Source organism: Micromys minutus (assembly GCF_963924665.1).
Source record: "Micromys minutus genome assembly, chromosome: 8".
Classification (NCBI taxonomy): Eukaryota; Metazoa; Chordata; class Mammalia; order Rodentia; family Muridae; genus Micromys; species Micromys minutus.
Window position 1 is genome coordinate 54,824,411 of NC_137977.1, and position 27,946 is coordinate 54,852,356.

The following is a 27,946-nucleotide window of genomic DNA, read 5'->3' on the forward strand; positions in this document are numbered from 1 at the left end:
ATGTTTCAAAATGGCGACCCCAGACAAAGGCACACAGGCCTTCTTATAGGGAACTGGGAAAAGTCTCTAGAAGGATTAAGTAACCTAAAATTTCATTGGTGGGTTCTAGGGAGTCACAGGTGGTCCTGTCGAGAATGTTTAACCATAGGATGAGAGAGGTAGAGCTGCCCTTCACAGCTGGCCTGTTCTGAGATGTTTCCCCATTTTTGTGGTTATCCCCAGGCTGTTCTTTGGGTTTTATGGCCTTGTTTCTGGATTTTATGGTCTGTTCCTAGAGCTGATGCCTTATGGCCTAGTTCCTAGGACCTATGATCTGTTCCTGGAACTGGTACCTTATGGCCTTCTTTTCAAAATCAAGCCTGGTTCTTAAATGGAGGCAAATGGGTTTTATGTTATCTTTTCAGCTCTGGGATCCTAGGTGTTTGAGGCAAGTCCTTGGTACTTTTTGGCTGGTAGAAATATCACTTCATGTGTGACTTCATCTTCACCCAGCCTTGTTTTTATGAGTCCGTCTATCTGCAAACCTCTCTTCCACCTAGAGCTGCCTACAACTGAAGAGAAGATCACACTACTGCTGTGCGATGGCATTTTCAGTGAAGTCATTACATATATGTAGTTAGTTCATATATGATTAGTTCAAAGTCATGTTCTGCATTACTAGGGTCTGTACATTTGGCAAAAATGACAAGATGGCAGCCATCTCAAAGCTCTGTGAGCTTACTTAGTACTCCAGCAGCTCTTCTCTGGTCCTCGAACAGCGAAGTGGGTTTACAACGTCCTGGGCCAGTGGTGTGTTGGTTCATCCGACAGGAAACGATGCACCGCTGTGTGGAGCCATTGTTGTGCGGACTGAAAGCTATGGTTAGCATCCTCTGGTTTTGCTGACACAGTACTGATGGTTTAGCAGTAAGGAAACACTACCATAATCCCCTGGTTTTCAAGTTTCTGCTTTATAGCAAACTACCACTTATAGCTCACCCCAGAGAACAGACTATGCCAAATCTTACCTGATTTGTCCCCAAAGGGAAAAAAAAGCACTCAAACTTCTCTCCAGCTTTAATTATGGATAATTGTCTCATATTTTATTTACTCGTTTGACAAACAAGTACAAATCATTTATTATGCATTATATGTGCTAAGCGCTTGACGAATATTAACTCACAAACCACCCCCTGTCGATTTTTTTACTATTAATAATTCATATGACCATAAAGGAAACTGAGGCATTGAACAATAGGGGAGCACTCATGCTGATTGTCTACTGGGTAGTGACGTATCTCCAGGGGTCATGAAGCTAAGAGACTAACTCTCTCAAACTTTTCAGCTGCAGAACCCCTTTTTATCCACTGAATGTTCTTGGGAAGATGCTGTGCTGTTAAGACAAAGAATTTACTTTGGCTAAAGATGAGGGACAAGGAGCACCATATCCCAGCATTCCCTGCTGCCTTGTTTCCATGGCCTGATATAGGAAATACCTCCTCTTGGCGTGATGCCACGTGTAAGCTGTCTTCAATCCATCCTAGCATAAAACAAATAAAGCTTTCCCTCACTTTAATTAACTGATTGTGTTTTATTTTGAAATTTTTATCTGTCTAATCTACTTCTGGCTGAAATAAAAGGCCAACATGGACTTTCCCCAGGATACCATATGGCTGGTTGGACTTTGCTGTTTATCTCCCACTCACCCCCCCCCCCCCAAATCTGGGATTTCTTTATTCAACTCAAACTGTAGGCACAAAAGTTTTCTGAACCAAAGAGAAATGGAATTTAACTTCATATTGATACTGTTGGATATAATGCTTTCCAAACACAGGGCCTGACTCTACTCCTCTGTAATGGATGGTTTGTCTTCTGAGGTTTTTAGGAATATAAAACAAGGGAGGTGGTAACATTGATGTTTGCCATCCATTGGTTCACAGAGTCCCTCCTGCAACCAGCCATTTAAAAAAAAAAAACCCATTTTTCATTTCTGGGAGGATATTTCCCCTTATTTTACAGATATATACATCCATGCTAAAATTTTGTGTGACTTTTACAACTGATAAGCAGGAAAAATGGTGGTTTGGAGAGAATATAATGAACTTTACTTACCAGGGACTAAGGCAGCGATGTTTTAGTTATTAGGAATAAAAGGCGAAGAAGAAAATATATTTCAGTATCTATATGACATAGGCTCATGTGTTTGCCAGATTAGGAAAGACTGAGAAAGCAGGATGCGTTTTTTTTTTTTTTTTTTTTTTTTTTTTCTAAAGACTCTTCAGTGAGGAAATGCGCACACATGTAAAAGGGAAATGGAAGTACCTCAGCCCAGTGGAGCTGAGGAGAAGCAAATTGCAGTAGAGAAAAGAACCCAGTCTAAGCAGGCGATCACTTCACTGGCCTCTAACTGCCCACCTCTCCAGTCCCTGTTCCCTGCCAGGCCATGATACAGACTTTTTTTTCCCCCCTGGAAAAGGACAGATGGTAAACATATCAGGTAAATGCTCACCTGTGCTATTGTAAGGCCAAAATATCAGGAACTGTATGTCAACAAGCGACCACCGCTGTCTCAGAACAAAACCTTGCGTTGAACCACCACGTTGGTTACCTAGTGTTCCATGACCACAGACAACATAAGGGTAGAAAGGTCTCTCTAGACTCAACTCTGGGAGATTTCAATGCATCATGACAGGAAAGTAGAACAGCGGAAGCTCATGGCCGAGGCAGGTGGCAATGCGACAGATCACTGCCTAAAAGTCCCAGTCACCCTCAAACAATACCACCAGCCAGAGGAAGAGGCATATGCTCTTGTCTTGCTTATATTTCAGATTCAAACTAAATGCCTTTTTTCTGAATTAAATGCTTTAAAAAATCAGCTTTATGTATATTTCACATTTCATGACATGAGATACTTCTAGATGACCTGAAAACATTAAAAATATCTAAGGATGCTCTTCCTTTATACGCTGCTTGAACATGGGGAACCAGATAGAAGGCTGACCACTTTGGTTCAAGTTTCTGAACACGTTGCTTATTGTCTCTGGGGGGCTTTTATTTATTTATTTTCTTTGAGCATTCAAATGCTGCAGTGGAGCAAGTCCCTAATCCTGGAAGAGACTTCAGAGGCCCAAGAGAGTGAAGTACTTCCCTGCCATCCCACACAGCCAACTTGCTGGGACTTGATGTTGCCAAATTGAGTTCTGCTGAAACAAAAAGACTGGCTGCCTTCTGAGAGGATTTGCAGTAAAATGGGAAATTCTTGGCACGCCCTGTCAATTTCAGTTGAAGATTAAAGGATAAAGGAGAGGCTTTGTGGCTTCCCCCAGGCAATCTTCTTTCAAAGGGCTGTGGGCCAATATAAAGATTCTCGGTCTTTTAGCAGCTTGAGTCATTCCTGGATTTTAGGCATTTTTTTTTTCTTTCTAAGGAAGACAGTCTGAATGGGGTGGAAAAACCTTTGAGCTTGGGCTAACAAACAAACAAACAAACCAACCAACCAACCAGAGTTTGGGGGGGAGGAGGGAACTACTATTATTTTCGGTAAGTTGACATTAGTATGGGGAGTCACTTCCAAATCAGTAGAACAGGTTTAATAATTCTATACACAGTTTTTGTTTGTTTGTTTGGTTTGGTTTGGTTGTTTTTTTTTTTTTACTGTAGCTTGCTTTATATTTGTCAATTTTCTCATCGCTGTGACAAAGTGTCCGAGGTTCAACTTAAAGGAGTGTAGATTTACCTTGGCCCACAGTTTTGGAAGGGTGGCTCTGTGATGGGACCCTGCGGTTGAGTCCCTCAACTAGAGGCCAGACTAGGTGGCCAAGCACTGGGCCAGAAGCAAAGCCTGTCTGTGGTGCTGCAAGGGACCCATCTCCTCCAGGCAAACGTCATCTTCCAAAGCCTCTGTCATCTTCCAAATCAGCACTATCATGTGCATACACTAACCCATGGAGGACATCTTAGATTCAACCACGTAGAGTTTGCCAGACTTTTGAATAAGACTCAAAAGTCATCTTTATCTCAACTCCATCTTTACTGTGTCTTCCTTCACCTCAGGGACAATCGTTATTTTATCTACAAATATCTCACTCAGCAAATGCCACCAACAGACACAGTTTTCTAAAAAGATTTCTTAATTCCTTTAAGCTTAGAAACATACGGGATCCTTCGTGTGTGTGTGTGTGTGTGTGTGTGTGTGTGTGTGTGTGTGTGTAATATATGTATGCATGTGGACACATGTATGTGTCTGTTCATGTTCCTGTTGGTGCATGTATATGTACATGTGTATGCATACTTGTGGAGGTCAGAAGACAACCTCTACTTTTATTCTCAAACACTGCCCACATTTTGTTTCTTTTTTGAGACAGACTTTTTCTCAAAATTGGGGAAACCCATTAGGCTAGTTGGCCAGTGAGTTCCAGGAATCTGTTTATTTCTTACCTCTGAAATTCTGGGGTAAGGACTTTACCAATCTACCTATCCCCAGTATGTGATAAGAATTTTTTCCTACCAGCTTTTTTTCCAGTCAACCAAAAAATAAAGTGCATCATATATGCCTAATGTGTTTAAGGCAGGATCCAAATGAGATTCCTCTATTGTATTTGGTTATATGTTTCTTAAAACTCTTAAGAAAATAGCTATTTTAATTGTGTATGTATGTATGTGCCTGTATGTTCTCTGTGTGTATGTATAGCACATGCATGCAGATACCTGGGAAGACCAGACAAGGGCATCAGATTCCCTGGACTGAAGTTTCGGGTGGTTGTGAGTTGTTGATGTGAATGGTGGGAACTGAATCTTTAGGGCAGCACTGTTGTAACACCAAGTGCTCTTCCCAGCCCTGGGACACAATGTGTAGGGATTTAGTTATAGGACGCCTGAGTTCTGAAGCCCCTCAGGCGGTTAGGCTTCTCTTTAACCTTTTCACCCAGAGTTCTTAGCTGAGCTTCAGGGTTAATTCAGATCCACTCCTTCATGAGCAGTTACAAATGCTGGGCTTTCTAACTCGGTCAATTCTTTTGAGTTTATTAAGTGACATCCCATAAAAACTGTCCATTATTATTTGGTGACCAAAAATTACAGTGTGTGTATTAAAGACGTGCTGTGTGTTTGCTATGACCTTTTTTTTTCCTCTTAAGTTCTATTTCTATTACACTTTATTCTCTAGTGTTTGATCTCCTGCTATACTTAGTTTTATGGACTTCATGTCCTCAACCTGAATTACCCAAGAGGCTCTAGATTCTCTGCAGGAGGACTTGATATCTAGAGAGCGTAGGCTGGCCACCTGTGACTGCTCTCCCTCCTTTCCTGTGTGTGTGTGTGTGTCTGTGTGTGTGTCTCTGTGTGTGTGTCTGTGTGTGTGTGTATCTGTGTGTGTGTGTGTGTGTGTGTGTGTGTGTGTGAGTTTGAGGAGGCAGGATCTTACTCTAGAGCTCAGGCTGATCTGAAATTTACTTTGTCAAAGCCAAGACACATATATTTCTCTTCATCATATACATTACCTTATTTTTAAAAAACAATAAAAAATACAAAATTAAGTATTTATTCTGTACCATGTTTTTTGTTTCTTTTTCTTTTTTGTTTTCTAACTGACTTACACACTGTAAATATTACTCCATAGCAGTAATCAACTTCCCAGTCCCATTTGTGTGCTCTTGGGTTTCTTCCATTATTATTTCTTTTATTACAACATCCTTTACTAAACAGCCTTTACAGAGTTACTGCAGAATATACATTACACAGTCTGACTATAACTGCATTTTTAGTCTCATAGACATTTATTAAGCACTTCCAGTACGCTATAACAGAAAATGAATAAATCAGGGGCCAGCTTCTGAGATTTTGCAGTCTAAGATGATATTAAACATTTCATTTGATACTAAAACTTTGATTACAATAAACTTCCTTTACATTGTTTTGTTGAGCTCATTTATGTTTTCCTAAAGCCAGTGTTGGAATTTTGTAACCCCCACTCCACAGTTATCTAGCAACAGCCAGGTAGCCTCAGCCCCAGTTACCTGGCACTATAAAAGGGGCTGCTTGCCCCTCCCCCTTTCGTGGCCTCTTGACCTCTTTGTCTCTTTGTCTCTTGGTCCTTACTGTCTTGCACTCTTGCTCTCCCCCCTTGCCTCTCCTCCCCCATTTCCCTTTCTCTCCACATGCTCTTGGCCGGCCTTTATTTCTCTACTCCTCTCTCTTCTCTCTCTCTCTCTCTCTTCTCTCTCTCTCTCTCTCTCTCTCTCTCTTTCTCTCTCTCTCTCTCTGCCCCTACTACTCTAACTCTCCTCCCTTGCCCTGAATAAACTCTATTCTGTACTGTACCAGCCTGTGGTGTGGCTGGTCCCTCAGGGGGAAGGAATTCCCAACATGGCTTCTCAGAGGCATTCTTCTTGCCCCCAGGCCTCGAATATCCCCAGACTCTCTTCATTTTTTTCCTAACATTGGTGCTGAAACTTGTGACATCTCTTTTCTTTCAGCCAGAATTCACCATGACAACTGTAACGGTGACCACAGAAGTTCCCTCAAGAGGTAAGCCAGAAGACAGACCCCTCTTCTATGGATCTTCGTCAGCTCACGTTATCGAAGAAACGGAGTATGTGAGAAAGGTATGAGGGTGCCAGTCACGACTATGGCATGACCGTCTTATGATAAGTACCAGTATGGATTATGGGCTTTGTTCCCACACCCATGTAACATGAAAAGGGAAGAATTTCTCTTGGCTTAGGATAATATCATTAGGATAGTATTACAAAATGGTTAGTATCATTTCTTTAGGATATACACCCGTGCTTACAGACATGTGAAGTAAAAGACTTTTCTCCACTCAGTAAAACTGAATAATGGCCAGGAGGGTTCAGAACACCTATCAGCATTTAGTTTGCACCCCATCCTTTACTGCTGGATTTCCTGCTGTTTTATAACCTTCCCTGGTGGTTTCCTGAATGGGATGCTGAGCTCCCAACTAGATGTTGATGTCTCCTGCTGATTCTAGCTCTTTCCTTACCTTGTCTCTCTGCACAACTCCAGCGAGCTAATGCCTGGGATTTCTCTGCAAATGACTTCATTAAAGATGTCACTTAGGAGAATCCACTTTAAAAAGAATGAACAAAAGATGCTCACATAAACTGCCTCTTACAGCAGGTAGAAAAATTCTGACATTGGTAGTTTGTAACTTGTTCAAATCAGCTAATTAAATTATCTTGGACAGTCTTGTAATTCCCCAGGTCAGCAAGACTGGAGCTCAAATTTCATGCATGGATTTGTATGATCATGACTTAGTGATTTTCTGTGGTAATTACTTAATAGCAATTATTTTGTGGTAATTACTGAGTAGTAATCATTTTTTAGTAATTACTATGTAGTAATTATTTTGTAGTGATTACTAAGTAGTAATTGTCTTATAGTAATTAGTAAATACTAAATTAGTATGAAATTGTTGGTAAAATTGATCAAAATCCACAGTTTTAAAGCACTACTCACCAAATTATTTTATAGTATACTATTAATTTAGTTTGTCATAATTTATCTGAAAAAATATTAAACTCACTTCTTTTTATTAATCTAAACATTATAAATCTGAGTATAATTTAGGTTGCAGACTGGTGTTTAGATCTGACGTCAGGATAAATGTGTTAATAAAAAAGCCTGCATCTAGTATAGAGAAATAAAGATACATTTGGAATAAAACACCTTGTAAAAAAAATTAACTATTTTTTTTCCTCTTCCAGATTCGAACTACTCTGGAAAAGATCCGGAATCACATGTTCAAGGATGAAGAAGGCCGTGGTAATGCAAGGAGCAAACTAGATGCAGAGGTAATAAAGCATCAAGACTCAGTACCTCCATTGCTTCAGAAAATGAACATGAAGCCATATAGAGTTCTACTCAATCAGCTCTGCCAGTATTACTCCTTGAAGCTAAGTGGTAAAACACTTTATGCATAAAAGATGTTAATGCCTCTATGTATGATGTGTTAATCAAGAATATTATTGGATGGATCAGATCAGAATGCCCAGGCCTTGCTGAAATATTGCAACTGAAACATAATTATGAATTATATAGGAAGATGTTAGACTAAGGAGAATACATGGTAGTAATACTTCTCATGCATGAAGATGCAAACTTGCAAGCCTGCTGTGGGACACAGCAACTGTCAGACAATGAATTAAGCGATCAATAAGTTTAAGCACCTCTGTTTTATTCCAATAGCATCTTTGTGTACTTAAGTTCAAACAAACCTCTTTTAGCTCAAACTGTACCACATTAAATATCATCAGAACCAAGTGCATCCCATCAGCATTACTGACCAGAACCCATAATCATAATCATCTACCACATGAGAAAGTAGTACATGCTACATAAAGGCAGCCCCTATGTCATCCTTAGTGTCTATTTGAGCATGGTCAGTGCTAAAGATTTTCTTACATTAAGTACTCTGAAGCTGGGCTAATAGGGACTTTTGATGAGGTATGGCAGAGGAGATAAAATTTAAAAATCATTTTTGGTCAAGTTGTGTTATCTTCTACAACTCTTATCTGTGGGTAGGCATAATCTTCTAACGTGAGGATACACATCTGAATTAGAAGGTTCAGGCTACTGTCTTATTTAGAATTTTATTGCTGTGAAGAGACACTGTTTCAATAAATATTAAAAAGTGGAAACCTTTTATCCTGCACTAGTGCCGGCAGCTGTGCCTCCATGCCACCTTTAAGGACTCAGGTGCATATTGTTTTCACTCGCTTTCCTCCACCATGTTTCTACTGACATGACACCATAAAGATTAACTTATCAAACAGGTTTATATGTTAAATTCTCAATCCACAAACCCTCTACACAATAAGATTACACCCATCAGACAAAGATAGAAACTGCCCATCTAGAAAAGATAAATTAGACTCATAGAAACCCTTAGAAATAATCATAACAACCTTATCAAGCTAGAGATGCGCCCAGAAACATACATGTCAACTTCCATCTTCTTCCTCCCAAATCTCTGCCTTTTCTTCCTCTCTTCTGCATCTCCAGACTCTTTCTCTGCCTACCTCTCCACTGTCCAATCATATATAGCCTTAATATCAAACTACAAGACACCATGACCCAGGCAACAGTTTTAAAAGAACAACATTTAATTGGTACTGGCTTACAGTTTTAGAGGTTCAGTCTATTATCGTAGTGGGAAGCATGGCAGCATTCAGGCAGACATGGTGCTGGAGAAGCCTCTGAGAGTTCTACATCTTGATTGAAAGGCAACCATGAGAGACAGTCTTCATGGCAGCTAGGATGAGTGTCTCAAATCCCACACCCGAGGTGAAACTTCCTCCAACAAGGCTACACCTATCCCAATTGGTTATTCCTCCTAATACTGCCACTCCTTGGACCAACCATATTCCAACCACCACATTCCATATCCTGGTCCCCTCAGACTTGTTCAAACATAGAGTCTATGGGAGCCATACTTAGCCATAGAATAATGTAAAAAACATTTATCCCAACTTCCAAAGACCCCATAGTCTATAGCAGTCTCAACAATGTTAAAAGTCCAAAATTCATAGTCTCTTCTGATACTCAGCCTTAACTGTAATCTCCTATAAAATCAGAATCAAAATGCAGCTCATATACTATCAATATTATAGGATGTATATTACCATTCCCAAACATCATAGTAAGAAAATATTGGACTAAAGCAATACTAAATATCAGCTGGACAAACTCCAAACTCTACATCTCCATGTCTAATGTCAACACACTCTTCAGAACTCCAGCTACTTTCATTTTTGTCAACTACAACCCCATTCCCTTTTAGCAGTGTTCCTCAGCAGGTATCCCATGGCTTTTGCAACTCTAACATTTGGGGGGGCTCCAACACAACTTCGACTTTCCAGCTACTATTTCAATGTCTGAGATCCACACATAATCTTCTGGGCTCCTCCAAAGGCCTTGTATCACTTCTCTAGCTCTGCCCTCTGTAGCACTCTAAGCTCAGGTTGACTCCACTCCACTACTGCTGCTGTTACTGGTGGCATCTCCAATATGCTGGGATCTTCTGCATACTGGGCTTTAGCAGTAGCCTCTCATTGGTTCTCTCTCTTCATGATTCCAAGCCTCAGCTTCCTTGCATGATTCCTTCAGCCTTGGCTGTCTACTGCAAGTGAGGTTGCACCTTCACCAATGGCCTTCCATAACCTCTCACAGTGCCAAGCTTCAGCTCCATGACCCTTTCATACCACCCAAATCAGTACTACCTGGGTCTAGTAGCAGCATGAGGTACAGGCTTTCAGAAAACACTTTCCAGAAGATTTCATCTCAGTGATCCTGGCCTCTTTCTAATCATTACTAATTTATTAGGTCTAGCTAACCAGCGTCTATTGTCCCAGAAGTCTCATCTATTCTTGTCTTTAAAGCCAGAGCCATGTGGCAAAAGTTGCCAAGTTCTGTTGCATGTTGGGGCAGCAATACATCTGCATTGTTCTACTATATCATCACCAGCATTGTTTTCCAACTCCTTTACTGTCTAGGCTTGGCTGTCTTAGAACTTGCTCTGTATACTGACCTTGAACTCAGAAATTGACATGACTTTGATTTTGTCTCCCGAATGCTTGGGTTAAGTCTGGACCTAAGCTTTTCTTTACCTGGAACTTGCTCTATATCATGCTGGCTCTGAATTCAGAGATCTACTTGTCTCTGTGCCTGGGACCTAAGCTTTTCTTGGGCGCCATGCCTCGTGATCTGGATTACAGTTATGCCCTCCATTTATGGATTGTAGTTTATTTCAGATTAAAAGTCCAAATGAAAACAATAATCAGGTAATAATAACTATTCCTTGTTCAACTGCTAACACATAAACAATAAGTTTAGCTGGGTGGTATCTTGTCATGAGGTCACCACTCCCTTAATCTGGTTCCTCCTTGAACACAGGATTCAGCTTTATTCTACTTCCTGGTGCTCCTTTACTACTTGTACCATTGTATTTTTCCTTCCTCAGTTTGCTGTGCTAGTTCAAAACAACATTCATTATAGTGAACCATAGCACAGATTCTAAACTAGGCTATTTTGAGACCTCTGCTGTCAATGAAGTTAATCTGAATCTCTTCTCTTTAACCTCAGGCAGACTCTTTGGACACAGGCAAAAAGCAGCCACATTCCTTACCGAAATATCACAAGAATATATTATCTAGGTCACATACTAAAATTCTCCTCTGAAAGTTCTAGAACCAGGACCCCACAGTTCAAATCCTCACCAATGTATTCCATATTTCTACTAAGATGCCCCATTAAGCCCCACTCAAAGCATTTCACTGATTTCCAAAGTCCTAAAAGCTACATTCCTCGAAACAAAACAAGGTTAGGCCTATTATAGCAAAATCTCAGTTCCTGGTACCGACTTCTGTCTTAGGATTTCATCGCTGTGAAGAGACACCAAGACCAAGGCAACTTTTTAAAAAGACAACATTTTACTGGGACTAGCTTTCAGTTTTAGCCCATTATCATCGTGGTGGGAAGCATGGCAGCATCCAGGCAGACATGGTGCTGGAGAAACAGCCAAGAGTTCTACATTTTGATCAGAAAAGACTGTTTTTCATGCAGCAAGAAGGAAGATAATTAAAGCCTGCCCCCAAAGTAACACACTTCCTTCAACCAGGCCACAACTATTCCAACACGCCACACCTCCTAAGAGTGCCACTCCTTGAACCAAGCATATTCTAACCAACACAGTGGGCATATGATTTTAACTTTGAGAGTACAAATTTGTAGTAGAAGGTTTAGGCTGCAATATTGGGGCATTATGGTTGGTAACTTTCTGAAACTGGAGCTGGGTTTGGCATTTGAGCAGGAGGACAAGAGTACAAGGCCTGCCTGTTTGAAATAGCAAGACTTTATCTCCAGAATAAATAATAAAAGGCAGCAGTTTTGACAGGGCAGGGGATTTTATAGCACGTGAGTATACGTAGAAATGATAGATCATCTAAGTACATTGTGGTAAGCTTCCCAAAGCATGTGTCAGTGCAAAAAGAAAATCTATCCCAGAGGTTGAAGGGGATGGTGGAGACTTAGGAGAAAAAGTGGTAGAGGATGGAATCCCTGAGAGTGAGTAAAAGGAGTAACTGCAGTGTGGCTGCTGGGTCATGTTAACCAAGAACTGGCCAATGGTCACTGGAACCATTGAACTGGCATTTTGTTGACCTTGCTAGGAGTAGCTCTGTATGAATGGAGAGGACACGGTGCTGCTGTGATGTAGGGTCTTGCTACCATGTAAAGTAGCCAGGTAGCAGCATCTCTATAGGCTTATTGGATTTGTACTGTTTAAGCCTCCACCCAGACCTCCTGACTCAGAATCTGCAGCCTTTTACCATCAGATGACTCCTATTATGACACTTTACAACTGTCAACTACAGCAAGTAATTTAACTTTCCCCAAGTGTCTGTCAATTTTTCCTTAGTATATATCTATATATGGTTGTGGAAGGTGTACAGGAAGTCTGGACCACAAAAAAAAACAAGTCAAGGAGTTACTCTGTATATGTTATGTGCTTGGCTTTTATTTTTGGACTATGGATAGTTTATTATAGTGGGAAAATGATAGGTTTGGCTGTTAAGGAATCTTAGACTCTAAATCTGGTTTCATGGTTATTTATATAGGTGTCACTTTGGTGTCCTAGTTAGCTATAACTGTCAACTTGACACAGCCTAGATTCATCTGAGAAAAGAAAGTCAACTGAAGAAGTTCCCAGATCAGAATGGTCTGTGTGAGATTGTTTTGGCTGTCAGGAGATGTAGTAAGACTCAGGCCATGGTGAGTGGAACCATTTCATGACCAGCTGGCCCTCAGTTGTATAGCTATGCCTGAGTGTGTGAAAGAGCCAGCATGCAGTGTATCTCCCTCCAGTTTCAAGCTCCCACACTAGACCCCCTCACTGACTTCCCCCAGTGATGAATCTGGAGATAAGTGTGCCCAAAGTAAATTCATCCATCTCCCAAATTTCTTTTGATGGGCAGTTTTTTTTTTTTTTTTTTTCACACCAACAAAAATTAAACTAGAACATTTGAATTTATGAACCTGTGATTTTAAGTTTCCTTACTTCTATAAGGAGTATAACACTTTCATGTATTTTAAGCTCCCAGGAAAAGAAGCATATATGGATGAGATGACATAGTACATAATAGGTGCTTAACAAATAGAAGTCGTTATTAAAGCTACAGGGTATGTAGCGTGGTGAGACAGTGCTTTTATCTGCCATAAAATAAGGTGAAAGCAGACAGTGCAGTCAATGATCAAGGTGCTGCGTCAGCTCTTTGACCTGCATGCACAAACACTGCCTCTTCTGCTCCTCACTTTCCACATCCGTGAAACTGGTGGCCTGAGAGGTTTTCTAGTTTGTTCTTCACCTCCATGCGCCCGAGATTCTCTATGAGAAACGTGTTCCAGGTGTACCTTCAGAAACATGAGTGCACAGAATTACATCTTGGTGCAGCTCTATTCTGATATCTCAGTTTAGAAATTTAATATGACATTATGGCAAGGAAACACTGTTACATTGAATGTGCTATTCAATTCTATTTAACCAAAATATTCTTGTAGAAATGATTTTAATTAATCCAGTCTCATGGTTATGTGTGGCATGTACAATATTCTTAACTGTGCACTTAAAAGCTGTAGAAAGTATAAAATGCAGAAAGAATGCATGTTCTTATAAGACTGTGTAAATTTGAGCAGACTCAGAAGATAGCTTGTTTATCTAGAGTAACTGTTGAAAGTTGAGATTCAAAGAGTTCTTTTCTCTGGCTTGGATCCTCTTTGTCTTATGTAGGGAATGATAATCATTATTGTCAATGTTCACAGAAGAAAGGGAGAGTTGGCTTGAAGATTTTGGTGCTTGTTTATTTCAGGAATCTGGAAACATTCAGAATGGCTCAGATTCCACAATGGACCCCACCTGTCTTCATCTGCTCATGGAAAACATAAGAAGAAAAGATCAGCAGCTCCTAGAAATGAACAAAGAGAATGAAGTGTTGCAAATCAAGGTATGCCTACTAGGAGCTCATAGGTAGTTAGTATTTATTCATAGTCTATAAAGACTGGGACTCACCCACTCACACACAGAAACCCACATATTCAAACAGATGACAATGCTTTTGGAATTAAATTGAATCTTACTTTTGTAGACTACTTTTACTATTGAAGACATCTTTGGAAGATCCGTAGGTATAAAGTTTCATTTATGAAAAAGTAGCAAGTTCTGGAAGCTTCCTGTGTACCATGACACATACAGCTAAGGGTGCTTATACTGTGTTGAAGTGGAAACTGTAAGGGTTCTTTGGAAATTCAGTTGTGTTAGATGGTGCTTTGCTTGGGTAAACATGTGAAGGAGTGTTTTCCTGATGTGGACACAGGTGAAAGGCTAAAGCAGACTTGTGGTGGAACATTTCCTGAAGCAGACAAAATGAAAGGATGTTCTGCTAAAGCAAGCATGTGAAAGGACACATGACAAAAAGATTCTTCACTAAGGACACACATGGTCTGCCTTATGTTGTGTAGCTGAGCTGCACTTGTCAGGACTCCATAGAGAGAAACACACACACACACACACACACACACACACACCATTTCTGATGGTGTGCTGCATTTTCTTGCCACTTCCTTGGATTCAGGCTGATTGGCAGAGTGATGTCAGCTACAGACACACGTACTGTGGCAAGACCTATGGAGAATACGTGATGATTGGAGGTATAAATAGGACTTAAAGGACAGTGGTTGAGGCTGAGCTTGACTGTGCAATGCAATTCTTGTTAGTCTTGTGTCCTTGCTGATCCTTGCTGATCTCTGAGAGTGACACAGCTAAGAACTTCTCCTGGCATTTTTCCTGGTCCCTCCTGTTGACCTGTAATGAGGCTGAGGCCAGGCAGTCTCTGCTAGGTAGTGCCACCTCTGCTGACTCTTGTCTGCTATTCCCAAATCTACCGAACTGGACTTCTGGTGCATCTGTGAAGAGTTTGTGAGTGGACTGAGCTGCCACTGTTGACCTGTGAACTGAACTGAAGATTTCCAGACCACACAGATGAGATTTGCTCCAAAAAAGCAATTTGAAACAGGCCCACTTCCCCATATGTTTTCTTTTCCACTATCCCTAGTGAGTGATGGACTAAAAGGGAGGTTAAAGCATTTAAGAACCATTACCAAAAGTAGAATTTGTAGCTAGTATAGCTAGTATGCTTTGTTTTGGTTTGGTTTGATTTTGCTGGGAGGATCAGAAGAATCCCAACTGGTCACCCATTTTAAGACCTGAATTTACCAAGTTTCAAAAAAGGAAGATGGAAAAGAAGGAAGAAGGCATGGAAGAAAGGGGGGGTGGAGGGAGGGAGGAAGTTAGAAAGGAATGAAGAAAGAAGGAAGAAAGGAAGGAAAGAAAGAAGAAAGGAGAAAAAAGTGGGATTTGAAAAAAAAATTAAACTTACACCGTGTCTTAGTGTTTTACTGCTGTGAACAGACACCATGACCAAGGCAACTCTTATAAAGACAATATTTAACTGGGCTGGCTGGCTTACAGGTTCAGAGGTTCAGTCCATCATCATCAAGGTGGGAACATGGCAGTGTCCAGACACGTATGGTGCAGAAACTGAGAGTTCTATATCTTCATCTGAAGGCCACAGCGGAACACTGACTTCCAGACAGCTCGGATGAGGGACGTATAGCCCACAGTGACACACCTATTTCAACAAGGCCACACCTACTCCACTAGGACCATATCTTCTAATAGTACCACTCTCTGGGCCAAGCTTATACAAACTATAACACACGTTGTAATTAATCATTTATTAAGGGGAGAGATCTCAGGCTAACTTGCTTTTTATCATAATGCATTTTGAAGAGGTTTTGCATCTTTAGGAAATATTATAGCTAGGCAGATACCTTAGTCAGTGAAGGGTTCACTCTACAAGCATGAGAGACTGACTGAATTAGACCTCCTGCAGCAACAGAGACAGCTGAGCATAGAGTGTTTGCTTGCAATCCCAGTGTCTGGAAAGCAGAGGCAGGAGGATCACTGGGGTTGCTGATCAGACATCCTAGCTGAACTGGTGAGCTTTAGGACACCGCCTTTAGGACTCCATCTTTAGTGGGGAAATGACAATGTTGATTGTACCTGAAGAAAGACCTCCAAAGCTGACTCTTCTAATCTTCCTGTGTGTACGGGAATTGTGCATCCACAACCACACAGGCACACATGGGAACATACATGCATACCCCTACACACAAATACTGATCCCAACCTGTATTGTCAAATGCCTCCTTGATTGTCTAGTTAACCTATTGCTGAGTGCTTTATGATTCACCTCTGGGGTTTATTTTATATGTATCCCCACAGTGACTCCCTTGATATTTAAATGTCAGCATCCACCCCTGATGCCTCAGCTTACAGTCTTGATAGACTGACACTTGAACCCCACTGCTCCTACTTCTCCAGTCTCATCCCACTTCTGTTTCAGAGAGCTGCTTTTGTTAGTGTGCTATGAACACGGGTGATAAGGGGCTGGCTGCTCAAGGTAATGACAGGGTGCTGGCTACCTCTGTGAAGTACTGCTGTGCTGAGCACTCAGGTTTGGCTTAACCATGTCAGATGCCCATAGTCAGTGCCCTACCAGAGACTACTTCATTTGGTGCCTTGCTCTTACTTAACACCAGCAACTTCTCTCCCATTAGGTACTCCTTTTCATTGACCATAAAACTGTTCTGCATTCAGCTCCTTTTTTTTTTTTCATTTTGGAATATCAAAACATGCAGGGTTACTTTTATTTTTCTAGCTGGAAGCTTCCAGAGAAGCAGGAGCAGCAGCTTTGAGAAATGTGGCTCAGAGACTCTTTGACAACTACCAAACACAATCTGAAGACCTGGAGAGAAGGCACAAGGACAGTAAACATTTACTTCAGGTACTACCTCAGCCACAGCCTGGGAGCTGGGAACACAGCCCTACCCAGCCATATGTTGCCTGGGGATACACTCTGAATGGTGTGACCTGCAGGAACAGGTGTATGTGTCTTTACTTTAGGGGCTCAGCCCTAACCCGAGTGACCTGGAGTGAAGGCTCACCTGGTGTTTTCAAGGGCAGATATATACTCATGTTTTACTGAGCCATGTTGAGCTCTGTTTTCATATATGCACACAGATAAGCATGTGTACTATAGTGGAAGTCAGCTGAAGTCCCCTCCCTAATGGGCACACTGCTCTCTCAGGACTGACTTTTCAGTGCCAGCTACATAGCTAACAAGCAACCTTGGGATGCAGAAGGGGTAACTACCCTACTTTTAGGACATTTTCTTATAAGAAAGAAAGCACTTTAAATCAAATGTACAAGATGCTATATTGTGTTAGAGATAAATAATAAAAACAACAGCCTAGCAACTGTTTTTTTTTTTCTGACCACAGGTCAACAACCTTGAGAAAGAGCAGACTTTGAAGCAGCGTGCCGAAAATCTGAGTCAATTGGAAGAAAAACTGGAAGAAAAACATGGGCAAATCATAGGACTGGAGAACCGTGTACAGAGGATGGAAAACGTAAGTCCAAGAGGTAAAGGCATTTCCTTTTGATAGGGTTCTAAAAAGGGGACTAGATGACCAAGCTGGAAGTCTCCTTGGAGTCTGAGTTTGGGGGCGGGGGATGCTTCATGATTCTGCTTTTCTTCTTAGACTTCTTCTGTGATGTGCTCTGTACTTACAGCTCGCCTTATTTCTCCTTGTAGTCCCTGTGTGTATTTGGTCAGCTATGAATGAAATTATGAATTAAATCACAAAATGATGCTGTTACGAGAAGAAGCAGACTAGATCCTATAATCCAGCATTTAGATATATTAGAGCCAGTGTAGGATCTTTCCGAAGCCTGTGACTTCTCAGAGCTTATAACAAACTATATAAAATGTGTGCGAAAACTTGGTGGCTGTTGGAACTCTGAAAGGTCTATTTTGGAGGAGCAGTGGAAGGAAATCTGGCAGTCTCATAGAATACCTTCTCATAGTGGTTAGCACTACAAATTCCAATATAAATCACGTAAACTTAGCATATGCCTTCAAATTCAGAATTTGGATAAAGTAAGGATTGTCCTTTACTAGCAACACAAAACACCTCAGAAACCAAAGTGGAAGTACATAAAAATGTAGCCTTAGGCTTTCAGTGAGTTATGACTTGTTCACCCTCTCACTCACTATACTCCCAGAAGGGCCCCGAATCCACTAAGCTTTCCCTCCAGTGAGCTCTCCTACGTTTTCACCATTAGGAAACTTTTAATTCTTGGGTGTTACGTTTCTGTACTATACAGGTTTCTGACCAAAGGAAGCTTAATTAGTTTTAACATATAGTCCAATAATATCAAATGTGATAACACTGACTATGAAATGTACAGTCCTAATGAAGATCACGAGAGGAAATCAGAAGTAGGAAGTGTGCACAGAGATATCAGGACCTAATGGTGAAAGCATTAGGTTCCCAGAATCACCGAATCGTCTTTGGCAGCTTGCTTACCCAAGCATGCAAGTTTATACTCCTTGGGAAAAGTGCAGTGGTTGTTGAATACCTGATAGCATCCTTATATCTCAGTAAATAATTTGAAGGGCTGAGACAGCACAGTGCATGTTTACATTAAGAAAAGGAAGACAATTCTGTAAAGCAAACAGAATTATCTAACCAAACTACTGATTAAACAGTGTAGAATGGGAGATGAGACTTGAGATCACTACCTTCTAAAACCCAGAGTCAGGTTAACAAACATTCATTGGTAGCCACCCCTGAGTGCATCAAACTTAGCAAAGGAACAGTGGAAGTAAATTCCCCCTCCCACAGTTCCAGGGGGTCTGTACTAGAGGCAAGCTCCTGTCCACCCTGGTTGCGTAGAGTACTGTTATTTCAAAATATGTGCTACCATATGTATGCTGCACAGAGCCAGACACAGGAGATATATTAATACTTGTGAATGAACGAAAGAATCACTGTTTATGAGGATCTCAGTGTGCATAACTAGATTGTCCTGTGCATAAGGGACTTGCCAAATTTCCTGATTTTCATTTTGCTAACGGTTGTTTGGAGAAGCGGGAAGCCCACTTCACTTAGGGCCATGAATCCAAGAACGATGATTCTGACCCACAGCTGTGATCCTCCCTCAGAGCTCTGTGACAGAGTAACTAGAGAGGATGTCATCCATGGTCAGCAAGGCAACCTTCCATGTCTCTGATAGCTAACGTGGGGCAGTTAGAGCCTCGCTGGTTAATGGAGGTGAATGGCAATTGAATAGAGGTCATAATGGGCAAGACTATTTTCAGATACATTTAGCCTATATGTTTATTCCCTCTTTTTCACGTAAGCGTGGAGATGAGAAAAGCTAGCAGCGAAGCTCGGAGATATCTTCTTGGGCTCAGGAGACAATGAGAAGATGTGTGTTCTATACAAGTCTTTCGGGTGAGGAGTGCGTATTGGAAGAGTAGAGAGCATTCTCAGCCTCTGTACTAATGGGACAGACGCAGCTTGGAAGCGGAAGTGAAGGTGAAAAGCACCACACCAGGAAGGCTGAGAGATGCTCTCCCAGCAGTGGCTGTCCCCTGAGAGGGATTCATTTGCTACTCACTTGAGCAAGGCCTCGCTCCAGCAAATCACCATTAGTGCTGGGAGATCTGGTAATGAACACATTCCTTAAAGCCCCTGCCATCTGTCCCAGTTTAATCAGGGATGCGGCGAGAATGAATTCCGAACACACAGCAAGAAGTGAGCAGAAACGCCCTGTAAGTGCATTTTTGCACAGCATATGTTCCTTTTGCCAGCAGTGCGTTTCTGTTGGTTCCCATTTGTTTGCTGGTGTCACTGATGTGACTCCACTAGGTTCTAAGGGCTCAAAGGCACATCAGAGACCACCTACTTCCTCAACATGGGCCCATGAAGGAGGGTGTAACAAACAAGAAACCATTTCACAATCTCCCATCTCCACTTCATAACATTTCCTTTTATAGCCTGGTTTTGGAGGTGGGATAAATGCTATATTCTGGGGCCAGTGAGATGGCTTGGCCAGGAAATGTGTCTTGCCACTAAGCCTGCCACTCTGAGTTAGATCCCTAACTCATTCCCACACACTGACCTCCACATGCATGCCGGGACACACACACAATATGTAAAACAAATGCGATTATTTTTAAAAGACTGTGTTCTGAGTTGTCAAGGCATTCATATGTTGACATTTACAATGTCTCAGTCAGTCCACTTTCATCAATAGTGAAGGGAACTCTTGAGTTCATGGTCTGTAGCCTGTGTTTCTTTGAGAATACAGACGTCAACCTCCGGGTATAAATTCTGACATTCTCAGAAATTAGTTGAAGACACTTAAGGCTAACATAGGAATGGTTAGTATGGGATAATTTCTATGAGGAAAGATTGCTCTAAGAAAATAATTTAAGTAAGTTAGCATAATTAAAAGTAGCCACTCACACAGGATAGGAAGTAATTGGTACCTCTAAATTACTCTATTTAAGTCACTCTATCTAATACTGAAATCCAAATATCTGTCAGGGAAGTGAGTAGGTTTCTCACCCCACACACATTGTCTCCACTTACTCCATCTTAACTCCATTTTAGGGATATTCATATAGTTAAAAGTCATGGCTCATATAATTAGAGAATGAATACATTTTTATTTTATTACTAATTTTGGAACCAGTATAATAAAATTCATTTAAATAAGGTACTTATACGCATTATGTGTTGTGGGCCCAAGGATGGACAGAATACAGTGTTGTGTTGCTAGGATAGCTATGTCTAATTTATTTTCTCAAAGACAATGAAACTACAACCTTTAAGATGATCTTTTCCACCAAATAAAAGTCTATAAATTAAATTTGACGTGGATGATCACACCTATCATTCCAGTACTAAGGAGGTTGAGGCAAGGGGATCATGAACTGAAAGGCAGTTTTGGCTGCATGGTCAGTTGAGGGCTAGTTTGTACTGCAAGAGAGCGTGTCTCAAAAATAAAGCAAAAGAAAAATCTAAATTAACGTGTCATTTAAGAGAATTCGGGTCCTAATCTATAAGTAATAAACATGGAAATTGTCAACCTGAATTAGATCCCTAAGACATGTATGGTGGAAGAAGAGAGCTTATTCCCTAACTGCCACACGTGTGCTATGGCACATGTGTACACACACAATAAATAAATGAAATCTAAGATAATGGTCACATCCTATTATTGAACAATGACCTAGCATGCCATTAGAGATTAATGCTCTAGATGACTTTTTTTCCCATTAATCAATTAATTTATTCACTTTACATTCCTAATTGAAGCCCTCCTCTTCTTCCGCTATCCCCTTTACAAACACTTCTCCTTCCCCCCCTTCATCTCTGAGGATGGGGAAGAGGTCTCTCCTGGGTACCAACCCAACCTGGTACTTCAAGTAACTGCAGCACTAGGCACAGCCTCTCCCACTGAGGTCAGACAAGGCAAGTTAGGGAAACAGGATTCACAGGCAGGCAACAGAATTAGGGTAAGATCCCACTCCTGTTTTTGAGGGAGCCAAGCAAAGACCAAACCACACATCTACTATGTATGTGCAAGGGGGTGGGGGTGGGGGACTAGGTTCAGCTCTTGTATATTTTTTGGTTGGTGGTTCAGTCTCTGGGAATCCCCAAGTGAACAGGTTAGTTGACTCTGATGATCTTGTTGTGGGGTCTTTATCCCCTCCGGGTCCCTCAATCCTTCCCCCAGCTCTTCCATAAGACTGCCCAAACTCCCTCTAATGTTTGGCTGTGGGTCTCTGCATCTGTCTTGGTTAGCTGCTTGGTGGAGCCTCTCAGAGGACATTTATGCTAGGCTCCTGTCTGGGAATCCAGGCTGACAGATACAAACATAGCCTGAGGCTCCAAGGTAGTTGACCGAGGAAGGCAGGCCTGCAATGTGATCCTCCAAGAAGAGAAGAGCTCAGCACATTCTCTCCAAAACTGGCCGGGCTTGCTACTGCATTCATTTAAGTCTGTCTTACACAGGGCACCTGTGTACGTAGGACAGCAGTGACAAACCTATCTGTCATTAGTGCCTTCACCTGTTGTATCACTGTGACAAGGCTTTGACCAAGGACGATGCATTAGAGTCTCACAGTCTGTCCCTGTGAATCCACCACCTGTGTAGTCACGGTAGTAGTAGTTTTCAATATCCACACATAGAGCTCCATGGAGACATGGCTGACTGGTGCATTCATCAAAGTGGAATTCACAGAGGTCCCTGAGAAATCCAGGTGTACAATCACGAGTACGCCCCTTGAGCACCCTGACGTGAGGCACCGTGCAGACTGAGATCCCTATCCATCGATTTCCAGCTCACAGTTCCCACCAGAATGAAAACCCTTGAGGGCAGACACATGTATCTGCCGATATCATGGAGGGATCAGAAACATATTAATCCACTTCTAAGTAACAGAAGCGTACGAAGGCTGGCCCTAGGCCCCTGCACACATGTGGTGGATACGCAGCGGGGTCTTCATCGCCAGTCCCCCAACTAGAGCAGGGTCTTTCCCTGACTGTTGCCTGCCCGTGGATCCTTCTTCCCTTACTGGGCTGTCTTGACTGGCTCAGAGGGAGAGGGTGGACTTCGTCCTACAGTGACCCGAGACACCAGGATATTCATTTTGCAACAAAAACAATACCAGGTGTCTCTTCAATTCTTGCTAAAACAATTCTGTGCCCAAGGGGTTTCCATAAGACAACAATGGTTGCTTAAACATAGCTAATCATTTGGACAAAGACTGGGAAGACCTAAAAGACCCTTCTCCAGCCTCCGCCAAGGAATTGCTACTTGGGGGAAATTGCTACAGGGGAAAGGGGCTGCCTGTGCCAATGTCCTCCGGGGTACAGAGGGCTAACCTGTGAAACTGTCACTAATTCCTGTGGAGGGAACCCCTGCCAACGTGGAGGCTCCAGCCATAAAGACCCTGAGCGCCCTGTTTGTATCTGCCCTGCTTGTTATGTGAGAAGGTTTCTGTGAGACTGATCACACAGCCCTTCCTATCATGAGGCTGTGTGCCCGGATGGGCTCAATGGCTACCCCTGCTTCAGTGTGCCAAGGTAGGTCGAGAAAGGTTAAAACCTTGGCCAAAGCCTCAAAACCAGTGTATGGCAGGGGCTTTCTGGAGTTGGTGGAATACCGCTGCTTTGTACAGTCTCCGGTTCCACGCTGTGCTGGGCAGTGATTTGAAAGAACACTGCGCATGCTCTGAAACACTTCCATTCTCTTCTGCCTCCTATTCTGTCAATACCAATGTTTGCCTCCTGCCGCCATCCCTGGTTCCCCCAACTTGGCAACTCAAACTCTGGTTGCCCACGCTTGGTCTTTCACGGACTTCGTCACTTCTCCCTCCGGGTTTGGTTTAATAAATAAATCACAGCGTCTTTTCTCAGTCTTACAGTTTCTCCCGGATCCTCATTAGGAAGTGGTTTTAACATTTGTGGCCTCAAGCCCTCATTACGCGTACATTTACGGCTTTACTACACTGCGACAGATGCTGTGAGAGCAGGTGGAAGCATCAAAGGCATGCAGGGGTGTCCTTGGGTAGCAACAATCCTCCTAATGTGGTAAAGAGGCAGGTGCAGAGGTAAGGGAATTCACATCAGGAGAGGCCGGGCAGGCTTTGTAATCCAGGCGGCATGGGAGGGTGGGTGGGCAAAGTTGTACCACCAGGGCTCCAGTTTAGCAGTGGACTGGAAAAGGAGCTCTTTCTTTTAGGCGAAATGAGTAAGTGATAGAGACTTTTGTTTATTTTGAGACAGGGTCTCAACTCATGAGACCTTGAACTTGCTGTGCAGCGATAGCTGGTCCTGATCCTCCGGTGCTGAACCCCCAAAGGGCTAGAATTAACCAGACGCAGAACCACGACCATGCCAAACATAATAACAACCCAGCATTGATTTACTTTTGAAACACAAGAGACATTGCCCGACCAGGCTTCTTGGTGGCACATGGTTACTCCTAAGGGTGAACTCTGAAACACAGGCCATATTTCTAGCATCCCAAAACACATATATTATAAACAGTTTGCAAGCGCACGTGCACACAAACAAAAGCTGCAATCTTTATTTTTTCCCCCTCGTAGGAAAAGAAAACACTCCTAGAGAGAAAATTATGTTTGGAAGGCAAGCTGCTCCAGCTCAAGTCGAACGCTGCGAATTCGAAAAGGTTTGGAGAATCTACCTCCGACAGGAGCAGCTTCTTGTAGCTTTCCTGTTTGTGGCTGCGCTGGGTGGTAGGCACATTGGCTTTGTAAGCCTGAAGCACTGTGTCCCAACCTTCCTGTAGCTATGACCCCTTAATACAGTTCCTCCTCGGTGACCCCAGACCATAAAATTAGTTCCTTGCTACTTCCGAACTGTAGTTTTGCTACTGTTAGGAATATACAGGAGATCTGATTCAAACCCCAGAGGGGTCGTGACCCACAGGTTGAGAGCCACTGGCCTGAAGGAAGCAGAAGTGGAGTGGATAGCAAATCCCTAGTATTAACAGACATTCGGGCCAGAGTACTGGAGAGCGACTTGGAGAGTTCAGTCTTCTGAAGCGTGTTCACTTCTCCATGTACTCAAAGATGCTGGAGGTATCTTTATCCCATGAGCGTTTGCCCTTGTGAGTGGCTGTCCTCGTCAAACGGGCCAGTCATGGAGTAAACCTGTGATAGGCTGTCACCCTTCAAATTCCACAGAAGGTCACTCCAATGAAAAGCAGCCTTAGTTTGTTGTCTGGTTTGCCCATACTCATAATTTTCAACTGGGTCTGTCTCAGTCCTTACTGGGAGTGGGGGGGGGGGAGGGTGGTCACCATGGCAGCTGTGCTCCGTTGCTCTTAGGACATCCTCCAGGATGGTAAGTCCTGATTTGTATCACATTTCCTGAGATATCTTTCCCTTTTGATTCTAAGCTCACTATCGTCATGCTGTGTCCGAAGTCAAGACAACACACACTCAAGACAACAGTGTCAGTCACTGGGCTATTGGGCACTGTTATGAGTCTCCAAGGGACAAATTTTCCTTATCCTTTATCTATATTGCTTTACAGTCACAGACATCTTTATTCCTCGATTTGTTGACTCCACCCCCCCATACACACATTTTCTTCTTCGTTTCTTATTTTATCTCTATTTTCATCTTTCTTTATACTCCTGCCTCCTTCTGGATGGTTACTGTGCATTTTTGACCACTTATGATGAAGGCCGGAAAGAGGCTGAGCTTTAAATTGGACACACATATTTGAAATATGCTATCATACTATTGGGCTGTTATCTTCCTCCTTCCTATGAGAACCCAAGGGAGCAGAGGAGTGATGGTGTACCGCTGTCTGTTGGTAAAGAAGGACAGGGCAGCTTACCCCTGCTATCATCTTAGATAGTCACTGTTGAGCCTTGATGTTTCTCTTCTCCTCCCTTCTCTCCCCCCACCCCTCTCGCTCTCGCTTGAGGGGAAATGAGAGCTTTGTGTTTCTAGAAAGGTGACTGAACATCCAGTCGTACTTCGTTCTCAGGCTGTGGACATCACGGACACTTTTGTTCCTCACTGTTTCTAAGCTGTGTGTGGGGGCATTGTTCACTTTGCTGGGGGACAGTGAAGGTGAGGTCAGTATGGATTGGACTCTGAAACTGAAGCAATAAAGGCTTGTTTAGTGAGCCACAAATGAGACTTCTCTTAGTCTGTTAGATAAACGTAAGAAAAAGACAGGGTCATTTTTTAAAAAAATTATTATTATTAGACATCCTAGCAGCAGTTTCTCTTCCTTCCTCGAAGTCCACCCCTCCTCCCTCCTGCCTGCTCCCATCCATCCCTTGGCTTCTCATCAGAAAATAGCAGGCCTTTCATGGATGTCAACCAAAGATGGCATATCAAGTTTCAGTAAGACTAGGCACCTCCTCTCCTTATAAGGCTGAACAGGACAACCCAGTGGGAGGAAAAGGGACCCAAAAGCATCCAAAAGAATCAGAGGTAGCCCCTGCTCCTACTGTAAGGAGTCCCACAGGAAGATCAGGACACACAATGGTAACATATGTGCAGAGGACTCAGGTCAGTCCCATGTAGGCTCCTTGGTATTTTTCTTAACAGTAAAATTGACTTCCTGTTGTTGTGGCTATTGTCTGCTGTGAAGCACTTCACAGCTTACAGCACGACCGCCTTTGCATTCATGTGCTTCTCAAGGAGAGCCTGAGTCCCGAGTGCCTAGCTCCTCAGACGTTACTCTCCTTTGGTTTCGGTATTCCCAGAAACAGCAGAGCCTTGCATGTTGCCATGGAGGGGTTTGGTAGCCTTTCTTTCATCTCTGAAAGCCTCTATGACCTCGGAGACTAGTTCTCTTATTCTCCAGTATGACAGTGGAGGAGAAGCCATGGAGAAATGCTGCTAACTGGCTTTCACTGCTTGTTTTTCATGGCTTACCCAGCCGACTTTCTCCTAGAAGGTAGGACGACCTGTCTGGTTTTTATTAATCAATAAAATACTCCTACAGGCTTGCCTACCGTACAGTCTGATCCTGGTTGAGACCCGTTCTCATTGTGGGTTCATTCTGCGCATATGACTCTAGCTTGGCTCAAAACCGTAACCTGCACACATATGTAGTAAAGCCCTTTGCCTCGACAGAGCACCCAGAGTCCTGGCTCCTTTTCAGAAGAGATGCCAATCTGACCCCTGAGCACACCATTGTTGCTCTTTTTCTTCTTTTTCCTCCTTCACGGGAGGATCTTTTAACACCAACTTCCATAGCCTTCTGCCCTGTTTTGTTCCTCACACCCTGCACTGAGCTCAGACTGTCCTCTGTTGAGAGTCTGCATTCTCCCGTCCTCCAAATCTCAACAATTTCTCCTTCTCAAGGGTCTGTACATCCATCTCCTAAGATGTTTTAACTGCCCTGCTTGCCTGTGCCCAGCCTCCCTGAATCCCAAGAATCGCTGATCCTCTAGCTCGAAGCTTCTCTCATTTTCAGTTTGGACTGTCTGAAGACCTCAGAGTTCATGGTCCTTGGAGGGGTCTGAGTTTCCCACTCCTTCTTCCATAGGCATGCGAACCTCTCGCTAGGTGTCACAAAATGCCCTCACAAGCTTCCTTTGCCCTGGTAACAAACTTGTTCCTGTTGAAGCCCAGAGAGAACTGAACTCTGAGGTTGATGTGAACTAATGTAGCAGCAGCCATTCCTTGGACACGAATTTGAGGAAGGATGAGACGGCTGAGAGATTACAGTCCGCTCGGTTCCAATCAGAGGAATTTACATGTTTCCATGGGGAGCATGTATCTAGCTTGTTTTATTCCAAGCTCTTTGCCAGGCACATGGAACGGAGAGGCACATCAATGTGCGTGTAATTGGTTAATTCCTAGTGCCTCTTTCTAAGAGAAAGGTGGAGGTTTGCATTTCTGCTGTGCATGGACCGTACCCTTTACAGAGCCATGTTACAGAAACAGAGGTGAGTGTAGCTACCACATTCAGCTTTACACTGGCCCACAGACTCCAAACTCAGGTCCTCATACCTGCATGGCAGGTAATCATAGCGAACAATCTCTTTCCTCATCCAGCTTCTGACCTCGACACATACCTCACTCAAGTTCATAGGCAAGCAGAGCACAGAGCTGTTCTTTTCCATGATTTTTGGTATGGTATGTGGATCCCAGGGTCTTAGACACATAAGGCTCAACAGCAGAAAGGGAGGGCTGGTGTATCAAAAGAGGCCTCACTACCTCCACCTTTGTGTGCATTCTCAGTTGCCAGGATCTTCAAACGGAGATCTCCATCCTCCAGGAACAGATCTGTCATTTACAGTTCGTGATTCACTCCCAGCACCAGAACCTGCGCAGCGTCATCCAGGAGGTCAGACTAACAAGCACATTTCTCAGAGAGATCTCAGGTTGACAGCACAAAGCCCAAAGCTGGGCAAGCCATCTCACAGTTGTACCCTTTTGGTTCCTCGTGCAACCTGGCTTGGGGCTTCTCTTGCCTA

General features: G+C 42.8%; 1 protein-coding gene across 1 annotated transcript in view; it reads left to right on the forward strand.

Annotated features, from left to right (window-relative positions):
- Positions 1 to 27,946, forward strand: part of CCDC68 (coiled-coil domain containing 68) — a 40,970-nt gene that overhangs the window by 4,596 nt on the left and 8,428 nt on the right. Inside the window, exons 2-8 of the mRNA XM_080919815.1 lie at positions 6,453 to 6,581; positions 7,704 to 7,790; positions 13,860 to 13,994; positions 16,770 to 16,895; positions 17,392 to 17,520; positions 24,081 to 24,163; positions 27,711 to 27,816. Coding sequence (XP_080775941.1) covers positions 6,465 to 6,581; positions 7,704 to 7,790; positions 13,860 to 13,994; positions 16,770 to 16,895; positions 17,392 to 17,520; positions 24,081 to 24,163; positions 27,711 to 27,816 — 783 coding nt within the window. The 5' untranslated portion in view covers positions 6,453 to 6,464. The remainder of the gene's footprint in view (positions 1 to 6,452; positions 6,582 to 7,703; positions 7,791 to 13,859; positions 13,995 to 16,769; positions 16,896 to 17,391; positions 17,521 to 24,080; positions 24,164 to 27,710; positions 27,817 to 27,946) is intronic.